Raw genomic sequence first — 15,003 nt, forward strand, 5'->3', positions numbered from 1 at the left:
CCATTCTTACCACCCAGGTGACAGTCCTGTTGGCCGGTAGGAGGCTCTCCTCCCCTTGAGCCAGCTAGGCTTCAGGCTCCTGCTTTGCACCCCTGGACTCCTCAGATCAAGGCAAAGAACACAATCTTTCTTGGGGTGGGACTGCTCCTGGACCTTGGTTCGGGAGACACCAGGGCCAGATCCGCAGGCTTGTCTGTGCTTGCCATGGGTACTCCTTCCCCCGTGAGAGGAGCCTCCTTCCCCGTGAGCCTGCACGCTTCCTCCTCCCCCAGGCTATCATCTATGAGGGACAGGACAAGAATCCTGAGATGTGCCGGGTGCTGCTCACTCACGAGATCATGTGCAGGTAAGATGGGCAGTGTCACCCAAGATGTACCTTGATGTTGGCAAGACAATGTACCTTGTCAAGATGTAGCTCAGGTCCCCCTGTCAGGCCGTGCTCCTGTGTCACAACACCTCCAGTTCCCTGGGGAAGCTTGGGCAGGGGAGTGGTGAGCTCCCTGGGCACAGCATGGGTAGAGGAGAGGCTCCTTAAGGACCCATTAGCCTGCCCTGTTTATGTGACTTCTCTAAGTGTTTTGGTAAGAGAGGTCTCCTACTGCTACTTGAAGCTTAACTAACAAAGCTCCAGGGAGTAGCTCTCTGGGTAGATGGGCACAGGCTGGGCTGGGCAACCCAGAGGCCTCTGGGATTTGCTAAAGAGCCTGGTGGAGGAAACCTAGCTGCCTAGTTGTAAGAATTTCTGGGCACCTCTTTGGTAGAGAAGTTGGTGAGGGGGGATGTGGAATACAGCTCTTAGCTACCCCTTCCCTTTGCTCTAGAGCTTAATGTTTGCTGAAGGGTCTCCCTGGATATACCAGTCCTCAGAGGCAGCTCCTGATAAATGGAAAAGAAAATAATGTTTAAAAACCTGTAGTTGAGACTACAGCCAGCCTTGGAAGGAAAATGATTTAAAAAAAAAAAAAAAAAGGTTATAGGAGGCCTCTGGAGTGCCGGGCACAGGACACGTCTGGGTCAGGATGCAGCTGACAGGGGCAGGCTCACTTTGTGCTCATCCAAGAGACATTACAGGTGGCCCACTGCTTGGTGGCACAAGGGTTTCATGGCCAACCTCATCCCTACAACTAGGTTGGCAAGAGCCCTGCCAAACCCCTCCCTGGCTTTGTCCAAGTCCCAGGAAGAGATTCACCTGCACATAGGAATTCTGCACCCAGAACAGGCTATGTGAGTCCTCACTGGGGTGGCCCCCCACCCCCCCGCAACTCTCTCTCTTTCACCACCACTCCTTTTTGTGTTTCTTCATCTTTTCTTCAGCCGGTGCTGTGACCGCAAGAGCTGTGGTAACCGGAACGAGACGCCTTCAGATCCAGTCATTATTGACAGGTACAGGCTTGAGGAGGGGTCTGGACTGGGGGGAGGGGTCTGGACTGGGGGAGGCGCCTGGACTGAGGCACTACGCATATAGCAGAGAGGTGGGAGCAGAGAGGTTCCCTAAGGGGCTACGTGGATGGGTCTGAGGCCAGTGAGACGTCATAAGGGACCAAAGAGATGCCAGCCGTGGCCCGCTGAGAGAAGTCACTATGACAAGCTCTCTGGAGCTGTAGTCCCCACCTCCTTTATCAAAGGAGTCAGAGAGGAACAAGGGTATGGCAGGAGGATCAGGCAGAGATGGTGACGACCATGTGTGGAGAGACTGACCACACAGAGTGGACAAGGTGCTGATCCCGAGGAGTTGAGTCAAACTCAACTCCTCGGAGTGCTAGCATTACAGATGTGCTAGCACTACAGATGATGTGCACTTCCACACCTGTCTTAACATCTCGATTTTGTTATGTAAGGAGAGACATCACAGAGATTGAGAGATGACATTCAAAGATGTCTACAAGGTTTCAGATCTGATCAACTTGGAAGAGGGAGTTCATTAGAAAGGTGATTTGGGAGAGAGCAAGTTTGCAGCAGGGTGAAATATTGGAATTTGGTTGTAGCCATACCATGTTTAGTAGGCTAACTAAACACCCAGGTGGGAGGTTTAAAAGGAAGCTGAAAACACGAGTGGGGAGACCTAAGGGAAGGTTATAGGCTGTGGATACAAATGTGAGTAATTGAGATGGGGGGAGTAAGTGCTGGTAGAAGACAGGAGAGATGTAAGGGCTGGACCTGAGGTGTCCAGTATTTAGCTGTCATGGAGATACAGAACCAGCAAAGGAGAACGAATAGAATAGAAGATGCCAGTGAGGTGAAAGTGATGTCATGACAGTGCCATGTCTTGGAGCTTAGATCAGAAAATGCCCCAAGGAGGAGGCAGTTGAGAACGGCAGTGGATATCGCTCAATAACTGGTCATTAGATTTTGCAGTGTCAGACTTTGAGGTCAGATATTGATGACCTTGGTGGAATTGAGGTGTGTTGTCAAGCCCTTGTACAACTCCAGGGATTGACCTAACTGGGGCGGCAGGAGAATGAAGGAGTGACAAACAGATGGACACGCAGGAAAGCTGGCATTGGAGGGTCTGTAGTCGATCTGATAGAGGAGCCTTGGCAGTGTGTGTATCATATACAGTTCAGTGGGGGCGGGGTGGGGTGAGGGTGGGGCCATTGACCACATTTGAACAAAGAGATGGGGTTATAATGCACACACGAACAAGGAGGCAGGTTTAGCTAAGCTCAGCAAGAGCAATCTCTGAACACTGGGCAGTGGGAGTAGGTCTGCACACACTGTCAGCATTCGAACTCAGACCCAAGGAAGGCTCCCCATCCCTGTGAGCCTTAGCTGGGGAAGACTTTGCCACTCCTGTAGGACTGAGCTGCTGGGTTTCTTGACGTGTCAGTGTCCATGTCAACAATACACATTCAGTCAGGACTTCTCGCTCCCTACAGCATGCAAAGAGAATGGGACTGGAGGGTTCAGAAACAGGCGCAGACAACCTTGACGGGGTCAGAGGAGCAGGCCAGTGGCTGGAGAGATGTAAGTAAGGATGAGGAAAAACCCCAGGGTGATATGCCGAGAGATGTCATCAGTATGCAAGAAAGAGAAGGGAGAATTTCTGTATTAATGTCCTGCAGCTAGCAAAAAGGGCAGTGCACAGGTCGATGAGCTGTTTTCGTTTTGTTTTTGTTTTTCAAGACAAAGTTTCTCTGTGTTAGCCTTGACTGTCCTGGACTCCCTTTGTAGACCAGGCTGGCCTCAAACTCACAGAGATCCGCCTGCCTCTGCCTCCCTGAGTGCTGGGATTAAAGGCGCATGCTGCCACATCCAGCTCAATGCGCTGGTTTTATCTAGGAGCACAGACTGTTGGTCCAGGGAAGCAGCAGGGAAGAAGACAGAACAGGAAGTGAGTTAGGGTCGGGGCTTGCAGAACAGGTGAGTGCTTGTATGAGCCCAGGTGAGAGGTTGCCAGCTGAGCACAGTGACAGCTGGGATTATGAGAATGCTTTTTTTTTTTAAGCAGTTCTTTTTTTTTTTTTTTTTAAGATTTATTTATTATGTGTACAGTGCACATTAGATCACATTATGGATGGTTGTAAGCCACCATGTGGTTGCTGGGGATTGAACTCAGAATGCTAAAAGCGTGTGCAAGATGGCATTTACGGAGCTGAGACAGGACTCAGGTTGACTAAGGAGAGGAGTCTAGGACAGGGAATGTACGTTCAGATGGGACTGAAGACTTGTCGGAGATGAGTGAGTAGGCAGGAGTTGAGCTGGACGTTAGAAGCAGGTTGGAGAGTTGACTGCCTATAGGTGGGAGTATTTTGTGCTTGTATTTATTAGTAACATGTGGCCAGCGAAGGGCAGGAGGACCAACAGTGTCGACACAGGGGGAAAAAATATGCTCAAGGAGTGGGGTGGAGAGCATACCGGAAGGAAAGCATCCGTGTGGATATTGAGGCCGTCAGGGCTTGTGTAGAGGCACAGCACTGGGGCTGTAGATCGTGATTCAGGAGAGAAAGTTCCAGGGGCTGACAGCCAGCGTGAGCTTGGCAAAGAGCTGCTACAAACCGTGGCTTCCCTACTTCCCCTCACTGCGCCGGGGACCGAGCAAGTCTCCCAGTGACTGTCGCTTCTCCTTCTCTCAGTGTCGTGCTGCACTTAACGGTCTGTTCATGTTTTGTGCTAATTTTTTTCTTAAGAGTTGGCGTCTCCTATTGACTTATCTGATAGAAATTAGTCCTTCGTTACGAGTTGTGCGTATTTATTTGTTCTATTTGGCTGTTGTCTTTGAACTGTGCTTGTGATGGGACTTGTCCAGTCTTTAACTTAAAAAAGAAAAAGCACTCTGGGTTTTGTTACATTTCGAAAGGCTTTTCTGCTAACATAATTGTGTTCTATTCTGGGCATGCTAAGGGTGAAACCCAGGGCCTCATGGGCACTACTGAGGTGCTGTACTGCTGAGCTACACCGTCATCCCTAAGATTACATTGGGGTTGGACAGAGGACGTAAGGGTTAAAAGCACTTGCTGCTCTTGCAGAAGCCTGGGTTCAGTTCCCAGCACCTGCATGATGGTTCACTACCGTCAATAACTCCAGTTTCAGGGCATCCAACACCTTCTGACATCCCAGGGTACCAGGCACACACGTGGTATACATACATACATTCAAACAAACACTCATATAAAGTGATTTTTCTACAGCCTTTAAAAAAAAAAAAGTTATGTCCTATACGATACATACAAAAGAAAAATAAAATAAAAATATAATAATAATCAATATATAGCTGTGAACATACTGATAAGATGAGCGGAACATTAAAAACAACACCACTGAATGCTAGGCATGGCGGTGCTCGCCTGTGGTCTCAGCGCTCAGGAGGAAGAGGGAGAATGGTGAGCCACGGAGTTAGGCTACGTAGAGGCCCTGCCTCAAAACCGCACAACCAAAGTCTCCACTGATGCTGCCTGTGGTAGAACAATCCTAGTGGTTGGAACACTTCCATAAGATGGTGAACTAGAGACCAGCCTAGTATACACAGGGAAACCCTGCCCCACGAAACAAAACAAACAAAAATCGCCTCACCGCAACCAGCACTTTCCTGTTTCATACTGTTGTCTAGTCCTTGCGTGAAGATAAGCGTGACCTCATTATTTCTAAATGAAGTTATTACAAGTTGTGTAATCTCTAAGTAGTATGTTGTGTAGTTAGAGTTGTGTTTCTTGTTGTTTCTTTCTTTGTTTTGCTGTTGTTTTGAGACAGGATCTTACTGTGCAGCTCTGGCTGGCCTAGAACTAGATGTATAGACCAGACTGGCCTTGAACTCACAGAGATCTGTTTGCCTCTGCCTCCCAAGTTCTTGGATTAAAGGCATGTGCCGCCATGCCTGGCCTCCATTTTTATTTTTCAATTATTGAGGATATATATGTGTGTCTGTGTGTGTGTGTGTGTGTACACACACATATATATGTATAATATTTGTTGTTTGTCATTTTTGAGACACTGAATAGCTCAGGCTGCCATTGAACTTGTGATCCTCTTCCCTCCTCCCTAGTACAGAGCTGGGGCTATAGGTGTTTGCTTTACACAGTTCCCAGTTGATTTCAGTGACCTCTTAGTGCTTTAATCACTATAAAGTGATGATGATGATGATGGAAAAGTGTACAGGGCAAGTCCTTCACTCTCCCTAATTTTCTCTTCAAGAGAATATTGGATATTTGGACCTTTTGTGTTTTCATGCATATTTTAGAATCTGCTTGTATAAATTTTCACACCAACACTCACACACACTACTTAGTGTGCAATAATATCCTTTGATTAATATTACAATGAGTAGAGCCTATTTGTCCATCTATCCCACTGCTTTTAGTGCCCTTCAGTAGCATTGTATAATTTTTCAAAGCCACACGTATTTACTGCTTTTTGTTTGGTTGTTTGGTTGGTTGTTTGGCTTTTCGAGACAGGGTTTCTCTGTGTAGCCTTGGCTGTCCTGGACTCGCTTTGGAGACCAGGCTGGCCTCGAACTCACAGCGATCCGCCTGCCTCTGCCTCCCGAGTGCTGGGATTAAAGGCGTGCGCCACCACGCCCAGCCGTATTTACTGTTTTCAGTCACTCATTTACTCAGTAGTTGTAGAACAGCACTGTGTCCCGGGCGCTGGGCAGACAGTGTATGTGCCAGATTCTGATATCGGGTAGACAAGAAGCTAGAGATGAGGTAACTAAGGAGGACTGCAGCTGCATTGTGGTCAGAATGCCTGTGTGGTTTAACACTCTTGAAAATGCAGTTAAGAGGCTGGAGAGAGCACTTTTCCTAAAGGACCCGGTTTTAATTCCCAGCACCCACATGGCAGCTCACAACTGTCTGTAACTGCAGTTCCAGGGGATCTGATACCCTCACACAGACATATATGCAGTTAAAACACCAATGTACATAAAGTTTTTAAAAAATAAATTACTTTTAAAAATTAAAAAAGAAGAAAGAAAATGCAGTTAAATTGTTCAAATTACGTCAGAAATTAAGGCCAGAGAGGGCACTCTCTCACTCACATGCATTCACAGAGGGCCTATGTTCTCAGAAGACCTGACATCATTATAACACTACTTGCATTATGTCTTTTTTTTTAATGTGTGTAGTTGTTTTGCCCGTGTGTATGTATGTGTGTATGTATGTATGTGGTGCCAGAGGAAGTCAGAAGAGGGCATTGGATCCCCTGGGACCGGGGTTGGAGGTGTGTGTGAGCTGCCATGGGGTGCTCAGAACCAAACCTGGGTCTTCTGCAAGGGTAACAAGAGCTCTTCAGCTCTGAGCCATCTCTCCAGCCTCCTCCATTGGTGGGATTCTCTAGAGGAGTATGGGAAGAAACACTCTAAAAAAAGACATCTGGTCTACCATGACTTAGGAGGAAAAAGGTTACCTTATGTAATGGAGCTGCCACTTAATCTCATAAATACTCCCGAAAAACCTTTTTTAAAAATCTAAATGCAGGGGGCTGGAGATATGGCTCAGAGGTTAAGAACACTGTCTGTTCTTCCAAAGGCCCTGAGTTCAATTTCCAGCAACCACATGGTGGTTCATAACCATCTATAATGTGATCTGGGCCCTCTTCTGGTATGAGTACTATATAAATAATAAATAAACCTTTAAAAAAAATAAATCCAAATGCAGAACCTCTTGCACCGCTCCCTGCCTTGAGGCAGTCCACAACAATCTCTTGTTTACTTTGCTTACTTTGTTAAATAAACTTCTGCTTAAATTGTCTATGTCTCTTGACTGAATTCTTTCCTTCAGGAGGACAAGACCCAAGAGACCGCTGGAAGTTTTAGGCTTTCTATATAAAAGAATTAATAAAGCAGGCAAAAATCCTTGTCCTCGTCGAAGGATAAAGCAAGAGGAGTGAGCTGATGATAATTATTCAAGAAAATGTTAGCCGTTTTGGCCTGTTGTGTTCTCATGGAAATTTGAGGGTCGGCTTATGTGACGTTGAAGTCTTTTAGAAGGAAATGGAGAAATAGGGACAAGTGAAAACAATTATGCTGGAGCAGTACAGTTTTAAATGGAATGGCCATACTAGGCTGAACTGGGAAGGTGGACTTTGAGGAAGGACTTGAAGAGATGAAGGAACGAGCTACTCACACACACATACCTCCTCATGACCATTCATGTCTTCTATTTCCATTGTAAATGACATCTTTAACTTTATTATTGTGAAATTCATATACACGCACAATGAAAAAAGATCATATCTACCCCCGATCTCTCCATCCCAACTCATCACACCCACCCCATACCCCTGTTAACATCTCCTCGCGCCCCCCCCCCTAATTTCATGTCTTTTTAAAAAATAGTTCACTGACTGCACATATACACGGGTATGGGTCATGCACTGGGCATGGGAATCACACCAGTAACGACATCATCAAAAAAACAAAAACAAACAAACAAACAAAAAAGAGCTACTCTCCTTCTCTGGGCAACTATCAATGTCCAGTAGCTTCTCAGTAAGGAGTGGGGCCTGGAGATCCCTTGACCTTGTGCAGGTAGCCATAGCTACTGTGAGCTCATGGTTGCAATGGCAACACCCTGTCCAAAAGACAGCATTAGCCCCCATCCTGGCCCTCCCATCCCTTCTACCTTCTCCTCCATGATGTGCCCTGAGCCTTGGTGGCAGGGTTGATAAAGGTGTCACATTTAGAACTGAGCATTCGGTCTCTCGCTCTCTCAGCACTCTGACTAGCTGTGCTCCACTGACTGTTACCCACTGCAAAAAGTAGCTTCCTCATCAAGGTTGAGAGCAGCCCAGGTCTATGGGTATAAACAAAAAATCTGTGGAAGACACTTTGACAGTATGACCACTTAGCAAAACAGTAGGAAGCTCTACCCTAAGGCCTGTGACCTACCCAGCATGGGCTTTCACAATTTGTTTTGAAATTTTAAGTGTACACACACACACACACACACACACACACACACACACACACACACTTGATGCCTGTAGAAGCCAGAAGAAGGCATCAAATCTCCTGTATCTGGAGTTACAAATGATTGTGAGCCACCATGTGGGTGCCAAAAACCAACTGTGGGTCCTCTGGAAGAGCAGCCAGTGCTTGTAACCAATGGTCTCATCTGTCCAGCCTCACCCACGGACTCTTGACCAAGTGTGACACTCCCTCCAGCAGAGCCGCCATGCCCACATGTCACTTGTTGATATGCAACTGATTTTCGCATGTCATCTTTTACTTTGGCTTTCTGTGCTTGTGTTATTTTATTCAAACAGCCATTTTAATGATCCAAGCCAAGTGTACGTGACTTTTCTTGCTTTATTGCACTGTTTAGGACTACGTGTACAGCCTTGACTACTGTAAGCATTGTAAATTGGGTGTGGTGGAGCGCACCTTTACTCTCAGCACTGGGGAAGCAGGGGCCAGCAAAATTCTGCAAGTTGGAGGTCAGCCTGGTCTATAAAACAGCTTTAAGCCAACCTGTAAAAAACAACAACAAAAACAACAACAACAGCAAGCAGCCAGGCACTATAATGGACATTACTTTGTTGTTTGTTTTTATTTGTTTGTTTCCAGAGTTTTTCTGTTTTGAATGCTCTGTTCTTGAACTCACTCTGTAGACCAGTCTGGCCTTCCTCTGCCTCCCGAGTGCTGGGATTAAAGGTGTGTGCCACCACTGCCCAGCTGCTTTGTTGTTTTTTGTTTTGTTTAGTCAGGGCCTCCCTATATAACCGAGAATAGATGCAAATTTGCCATCTTCCACCCTCAGCCTCCCAAGTGCTGGGGTTATAGAAGTAAGCTGCCATTTGTGGTTTGTTTTAAGATTTATTTATTTACTTATTATATGTATATGTGTACTCTATCTGCATTTACACCTGCAGGCCAGAAGAGGGCACCAGATCTCATTATAGATGGTTGTGAGCCACCATGTGGTTTCTGGGAATTGAACTCAGGACCTTTGGAAGAACAGCCAGTGCTCTTAACCTCTGAGCCATCTCTGCAGGCCAGTTTGTGGTTTGTAATGGCCATTTTTGTTTTGTTCTGAAATAGTGTCTCACTGTGTAGACCTGGCTACTTGTAGACAATATATTTATTTATTTGGTTGTTCTCTTTTATTTGTATAGCTGGTTCTCTTTCCCTTCCCCATTCCTCTTTTCACTTTTTATTTTGAAACAGAGTCTCACTAAGTTTCTCAGGCTGGCCTTGAACTTGTGGTCCTCCTGCCTCCACCGCCCAAGTACCTGGATTAAAGGCCTACACCACTGGGCCCAGCTTTGTTGGCAGTGGCACACATCTACAGCAGTCTGGAGAAGGATCGGCAGTGCCGGGTTATCTTTGGCTACATTGCAAGTTCAAGGTTGTAAAAGAGTGTTAACTCCAGCTATTTGTCTGGAGTTATTATATTTCATCAAGTTAAGAAGATTGTTTTCATCTGGTCGTGTTGGCACACGCCTGTAATCCCAGCACTCAAGAGGCAGAGGCAGGTGGATTGCTGTGAGTTCAAGGCCAGCCTGGTCTACAAAGTGAGTCCAGGACAGCCAAGGCTACACATAGAGACCCTGTTTCAGGAAAAAAAAAAAAAAAAAAAGAAAGAAAGAAAGAAAAGAAAAAGGAAAAAAAGTGGTTTTCTATTTTAACCATGAAGGGGTGTTGACTTTAAACTGCTGCTTTTCTCTGTATGTGTCCTGTTGATCATACAGCTTTTCTTCTTTATTCTGTTTATCTGTTAGTGTGCTGAATTACATGGACAGGATTTTGTGGTTTTTTGTTTTGTTTTGTTTTGTTTTAACTTGTGTGCATAGGCATGAAAGTTAGAGGTCAAGGTTGATGTCTTTCTTCGTCTCTCCCATCTTACCTTTTGAGATAGTCTCTCACTGAGCCTGATGTGCACAGATTGGCTAGACTGGCTGGCCAGTAAGCTCCAGGGGTCTGCTTGTCTCCATCTCCTTTCTCCCCCTCCCCCCCACCCCCCCCCCCCACCCCAGTGCTGAGGATCCAGGGGTCTGCCTGTCTCCATCCCTGCCCCCTGTGCTGGGGATCAAGTCAGCTCCTCAGGCTCATGGTGTAGGGAGCCAGTGAGGACTTGCTGCCTTCACCCCCTGCAGTGCTTGTTCTGCCAATCATGTGTATAAGGGCCTTACTTGTATGTTCATCTGTGGCTTGTAAATTTCTTATAACTTGCTTTCGATTGTGTGTTTTGGACCCATGGTTTGCTCTGCTCTCCTTTTTACTGTTTGTTGAATGAGTTTTGTTTTGCTCTGTGAAGTTTGGTTAGAATTTGTGTCATGCTTGACTATTTTCACTGGTCAGAAAATGACCTAGGGCTTTTGTTTCGGTTTCTTTTTCATTGACCCCAGGGCCTCATGCACACCAGGCCAGTAAGTGCTCTGCCACTGAGCTGTACCTCAAATCTCTTTCTCTTCTTTGATAAGCTTCCATTTAATGGAATATGTGCATTGTTCCTAAATATCCAAATTTGTTTCCATAAAGTTGTTCATGATGTTCTTTTAAAAAATTCCCTGGATGAGTATGGTAGTGTACGCCTTTAATCCCAGAACTCAGGAGACAAGCAGGTGGATCTCTGAGTTCAAAGCCAATCTAGTCTTCATAGGGACTTCTAGGACAGCCAGAGATATGTGCTATAGAGAACCTGTCTCAAAATATACACACAGCTGGGCGTGGTGGCACACACCTTTAATCCCAGCACTGGGGAGGCAGAGGCAGGTGGATCGCTGTGAGTTCTAGGCCAGCCTGGTCTACAAAGCGAGTCCAGGACAGCCAAGACTACATAGAGAAACCCTGTCTTGAAAAACAAACAACAACAACAACAACAAAAAGGCATGAACGGGCATACTAATGCTAGGCAAAGCAACCTAGTAGGAGAGCAAAGGTCCCATGGGCAGACAAAAGAGTCAGAGACACCCCCCCACACACACACTCCTACACCAATATTGCAAGCACAGCATGTAGGCAGAGGGCCTAGCATGGACCTGTGTAGGCTCTGTGAGCCTCTGTGAGCCCTGAGACCCACAGCCAAACATTAGGAAGAGCTTAAGGAACCCCACAGAGTACCCGGAGAACACAGCCCACAGGATCAATAAAAATAATTTAAAAAATAAAAATAAAAAAATAAAGGCATGCGTTCATGCCTGTCTTATCTCATCTTGTTAGGCCCTGTTCAGTTGCTCTCCGTGGGAGGCCCGTGCCTTTCTGGAGCAAAAATGGAGGAGCAATGGATCTAACGGAGAGGGGAGGCGGTGGGGGCACTGGGAGGAGGGGAAGGAAGTGGGGGAGACTGTGGATGGGACGTACTGTATGAGGGAAGAATAAAGAAAGATATTTTAAAATGTATTTTTATTTAATGTTTTTTTGAGTATTTTGCCTGTGTGTGTGTCTGTGCATCACCTATGTGCCTGCTGCCTGTGGGGGGCCAGAAGAGGGCCTCAGATCCCCTAAAACTGGAGTTAAAGACAGTTGTTAGCTGTCCTGTGGGTGCTGGGAGTTGAACCTGGGTCCTCTGGGAGAATAGCCAGTGCTCTTAACTAAGGAACCATGTCTCCAGCCTTTTATTATTTCTTTTTTAAAAAATTTTGAGCTTATATCATTTAATTTTTAAAAAAATATTATGATATGTTACAGAACTATAATAATAAATAGCAGTTCATCTGTAGATAATCCACAGAAGTGGTAAGAGGTATTGGTTTTCCAGTACATGTACATGACAGTTCTGCTTTTTCTAATATATGAAATTTTGTGAAGATTGGATGTCTCTGATTTTAGAAATATATAGAGTTCGTTTCCCTTTATCTATATTACATTTCAACTAATTTGAAATTATTTTGTGTTCCATGTTTTCATTTAATCATAATTTCCAAGGCATTACTTATTTCTAGCAATGAAAAATATGATAGACATAACTTTTGTTCCACTGAAATAAATTGCTGGTTTGTTTATTTATTTATTTGTTTGTTTGTTTGTTTATTTCGGTTTTTCAAGACAGGGTCTCTCTGTGTACCCTTGGTTGTCCTGGACTTGCTTTGTAGACCAGGCTGGCCTTGAACTCACAGTGATTCACCTGCCTCTGCCTCCCGAGTGCTGGGATTAAAGGCGTGTGCTACCACACCCGGCTGCTGGTTTATTTCTTACGTGTATTAAAAGCAACCTGTGACAGAAGTGTCTGTGACAGAGCCACGGCAGGACTTCCTTGTGAGTTGCAGCATCAAACCTTGTGAATCTTTTCCAAATGTGTATCATTTTGCAGTGCGTTCATTGGGTTTATTTTGTTACTCTTTTCTAGCTTCTTAAGTTGGATGCTGGTTAGTTTTTACCTTTTTCTTTATTAATACAATCACTTAAAACTATGTTATTTACTTAAAATACTTTTCCAGGAGCTGGGAAAATAGAGCCACTGTACCCAGCTCAGTATTGTTAAGGTTTTGTTATGATTTCCCTTTTATTACAGGGACATTAGAAGTATGTTTCTTTATTCTTTATTTTAAAAATAGTTTTACTTAGATTGGGCATGGCAGCGCAGCACGCCTTTAATCCCAGCACTCAGGAGGCAGAGGCAGGTGGATAGCTATGAGTTTGAGGCCAGCCTGGTCTACCAAGCGAGTCTAGGACAGCCAAGGCTGAACAGAGAAACCCTGTCTCGAAAAACAAAACAAAAGAAAAAAGGCAAAACAAAACAAAACAAAAATCCCAAAAAGTTTTACTTTAGAAATAATGATAGTCCCATGAAAGTCTTCACTTACCAGGAAATTGGGATAGATGTGGGGACATCCTTTTGGGACTCTAGGTGAGAGAAGCATGGGAGAATGGGGAAATAGAAGGACCCAGAGGGTCCTAGAAACCTACAAGAACATTATGATGGGCGGATCTGGGCCCAAGGGTTCTGATCAAACTACGGTACCAACCAAGGACAATATACCCAGTAAACATCGACCCACTACCCAAATCTAGCCAATGGACAGGACATTCTCCACAGTTGAGTGGAGAGTGGGGTCTGACTTTCACACAACCTCTGGTGCCCATATTTGACTACGTTCCCTTGATGGGGAGGCCCGGTGGCACTCAGAGGAAGGATAGCAGGCTACCAAGAAGAGACGTGATACCCTATGGGCATATACAGGGGGAGGAGTTCCGCCTCAGTCACAGTCATAGGGGAGGGGACTAGGGTGCAAGTGGGAGGGAGGGAGGAATGGGAGGATACAAGGGATGGGCTAACAATTGAGATGTAATATGAATGAATTAATAAAAATAAGATAAAAAAGAAATGATGATAAATAATAAACTGCATATGTCATATGCAGCTTCTAACGAAGTACTTCACATGTCTGTAATTCCAGGACTCAAGACGCAGAGGCAGGAGGATTGCCTCAAGTTCAGAGCCTGTCTAGGAGTACGATATGTGCTCTTTTTCATCCACTTTATCTTATTTGCCTTAGGTTTTTGAGATGTACCCGCATCGTGGCATGTGTCCGTAGTTCAATTTCTTTATATTGTTGCATCATATTCCGTTGTGTGTGCATTTGACAAAATATTTGTCGAGTCATCATTTGGTAACTTTTGAGTTTTTCCCAGTTAGGGGATATTGCAAACTTTTCTGTGTCTCTGGGGCAAAATGCCTAGAATGGGTGTCCTGTGGCAAGTGTGTGCTTAGTGCTGTGGACCGCAGTCTGTTCCTGAAGTGCGTGCGCCATTTACCATTCCTGTCATTCGTTTGATCGCCACTGTCCCTCTGCATTCCCACTGCTGCTTAGAAAGATCCGGTTTTACACTGAGCTGCTCTAATAGGCATGTGGTGGAATCTCATTTGTGCTTTTAATCCGCGTGTCCCTAAGTGCTAATGTGCTTGTCGCCATCCCCCACCCTGTCCTGCTAAGTTGCTGTTCAAATCCCCGCCACAGCCTTCATTTTTAACTGGGTAGACTCTTAACTAGTACCAAACAGGGCAGCTCGCCATCCGCTGTAGATGCAGGTGTTTCGTCGGATAGCTGCTTGGCAGGTGTTTTCTCCCAGTCGGTGTTTTTATGTCTTTAATCTCGTAGCGATGCCTTTTGAGAACAGACATTCTGCTTACGTTTAAATACACGTTTGCTTCTTTCTCCTGTGGCTTGTGTGTTTGCTGTCCTCGCTGAGATCCTTCGTGTTACATGGGTTTGGGTTTTGTGCTTAAGTCCATGATGCATTTAAGTTAATTTTTAAAAGCTTTATTTATTTATTATGTATACAGTGTTCTGTCTGCATGTACAGAGGGCGCTAGATCTTATTACAGATGGTTGTGAGCCACCATGTGGTTGCTGGGAATTGAACTCAGGACCTTTGGAAGAGCAGCCAGTGCTCTTTAACCTCTGAGCCATCTCTCCAGCCCCATTCTAGGTTAATTTTTTAAAGCTTTATTTATTTATATTGTATGAGTATACGTGTTTTGACTGTATGCATATAAGTACCGCATATGTGCCTGGTGTCCAAGGAGGCCAGAAAAGGCCATCGAAGCCCCTGAAACTGGAGTTACATGGTTGTGAGCTGCCACATGGGTGCTGGAAAAACAGACCTGACCCCACAGCAGCGGCAGC

The 15,003-nt window shown here is 45.4% G+C and overlaps 1 protein-coding gene across 5 annotated transcripts in view; it reads left to right on the forward strand.

Annotated features, from left to right (window-relative positions):
* The window catches only part of Ebf4 (EBF family member 4), a 79,974-nt gene that overhangs the window by 14,786 nt on the left and 50,185 nt on the right, over nt 1-15,003 (forward strand). For all 5 annotated transcript variants that reach the window (XM_051144620.1, XM_051144619.1, XM_051144621.1 and 2 more), the window contains 2 exons: nt 273-346; nt 1,315-1,383. In XM_051144620.1, coding sequence (XP_051000577.1) covers nt 273-346; nt 1,315-1,383 — 143 coding nt within the window. The remainder of the gene's footprint in view (nt 1-272; nt 347-1,314; nt 1,384-15,003) is intronic.

The sequence above is a fragment of the Acomys russatus genome, chromosome 4 (genome assembly GCF_903995435.1).
Source record: "Acomys russatus chromosome 4, mAcoRus1.1, whole genome shotgun sequence".
In the NCBI taxonomy this organism is placed as follows: domain Eukaryota; kingdom Metazoa; phylum Chordata; class Mammalia; order Rodentia; family Muridae; genus Acomys; species Acomys russatus.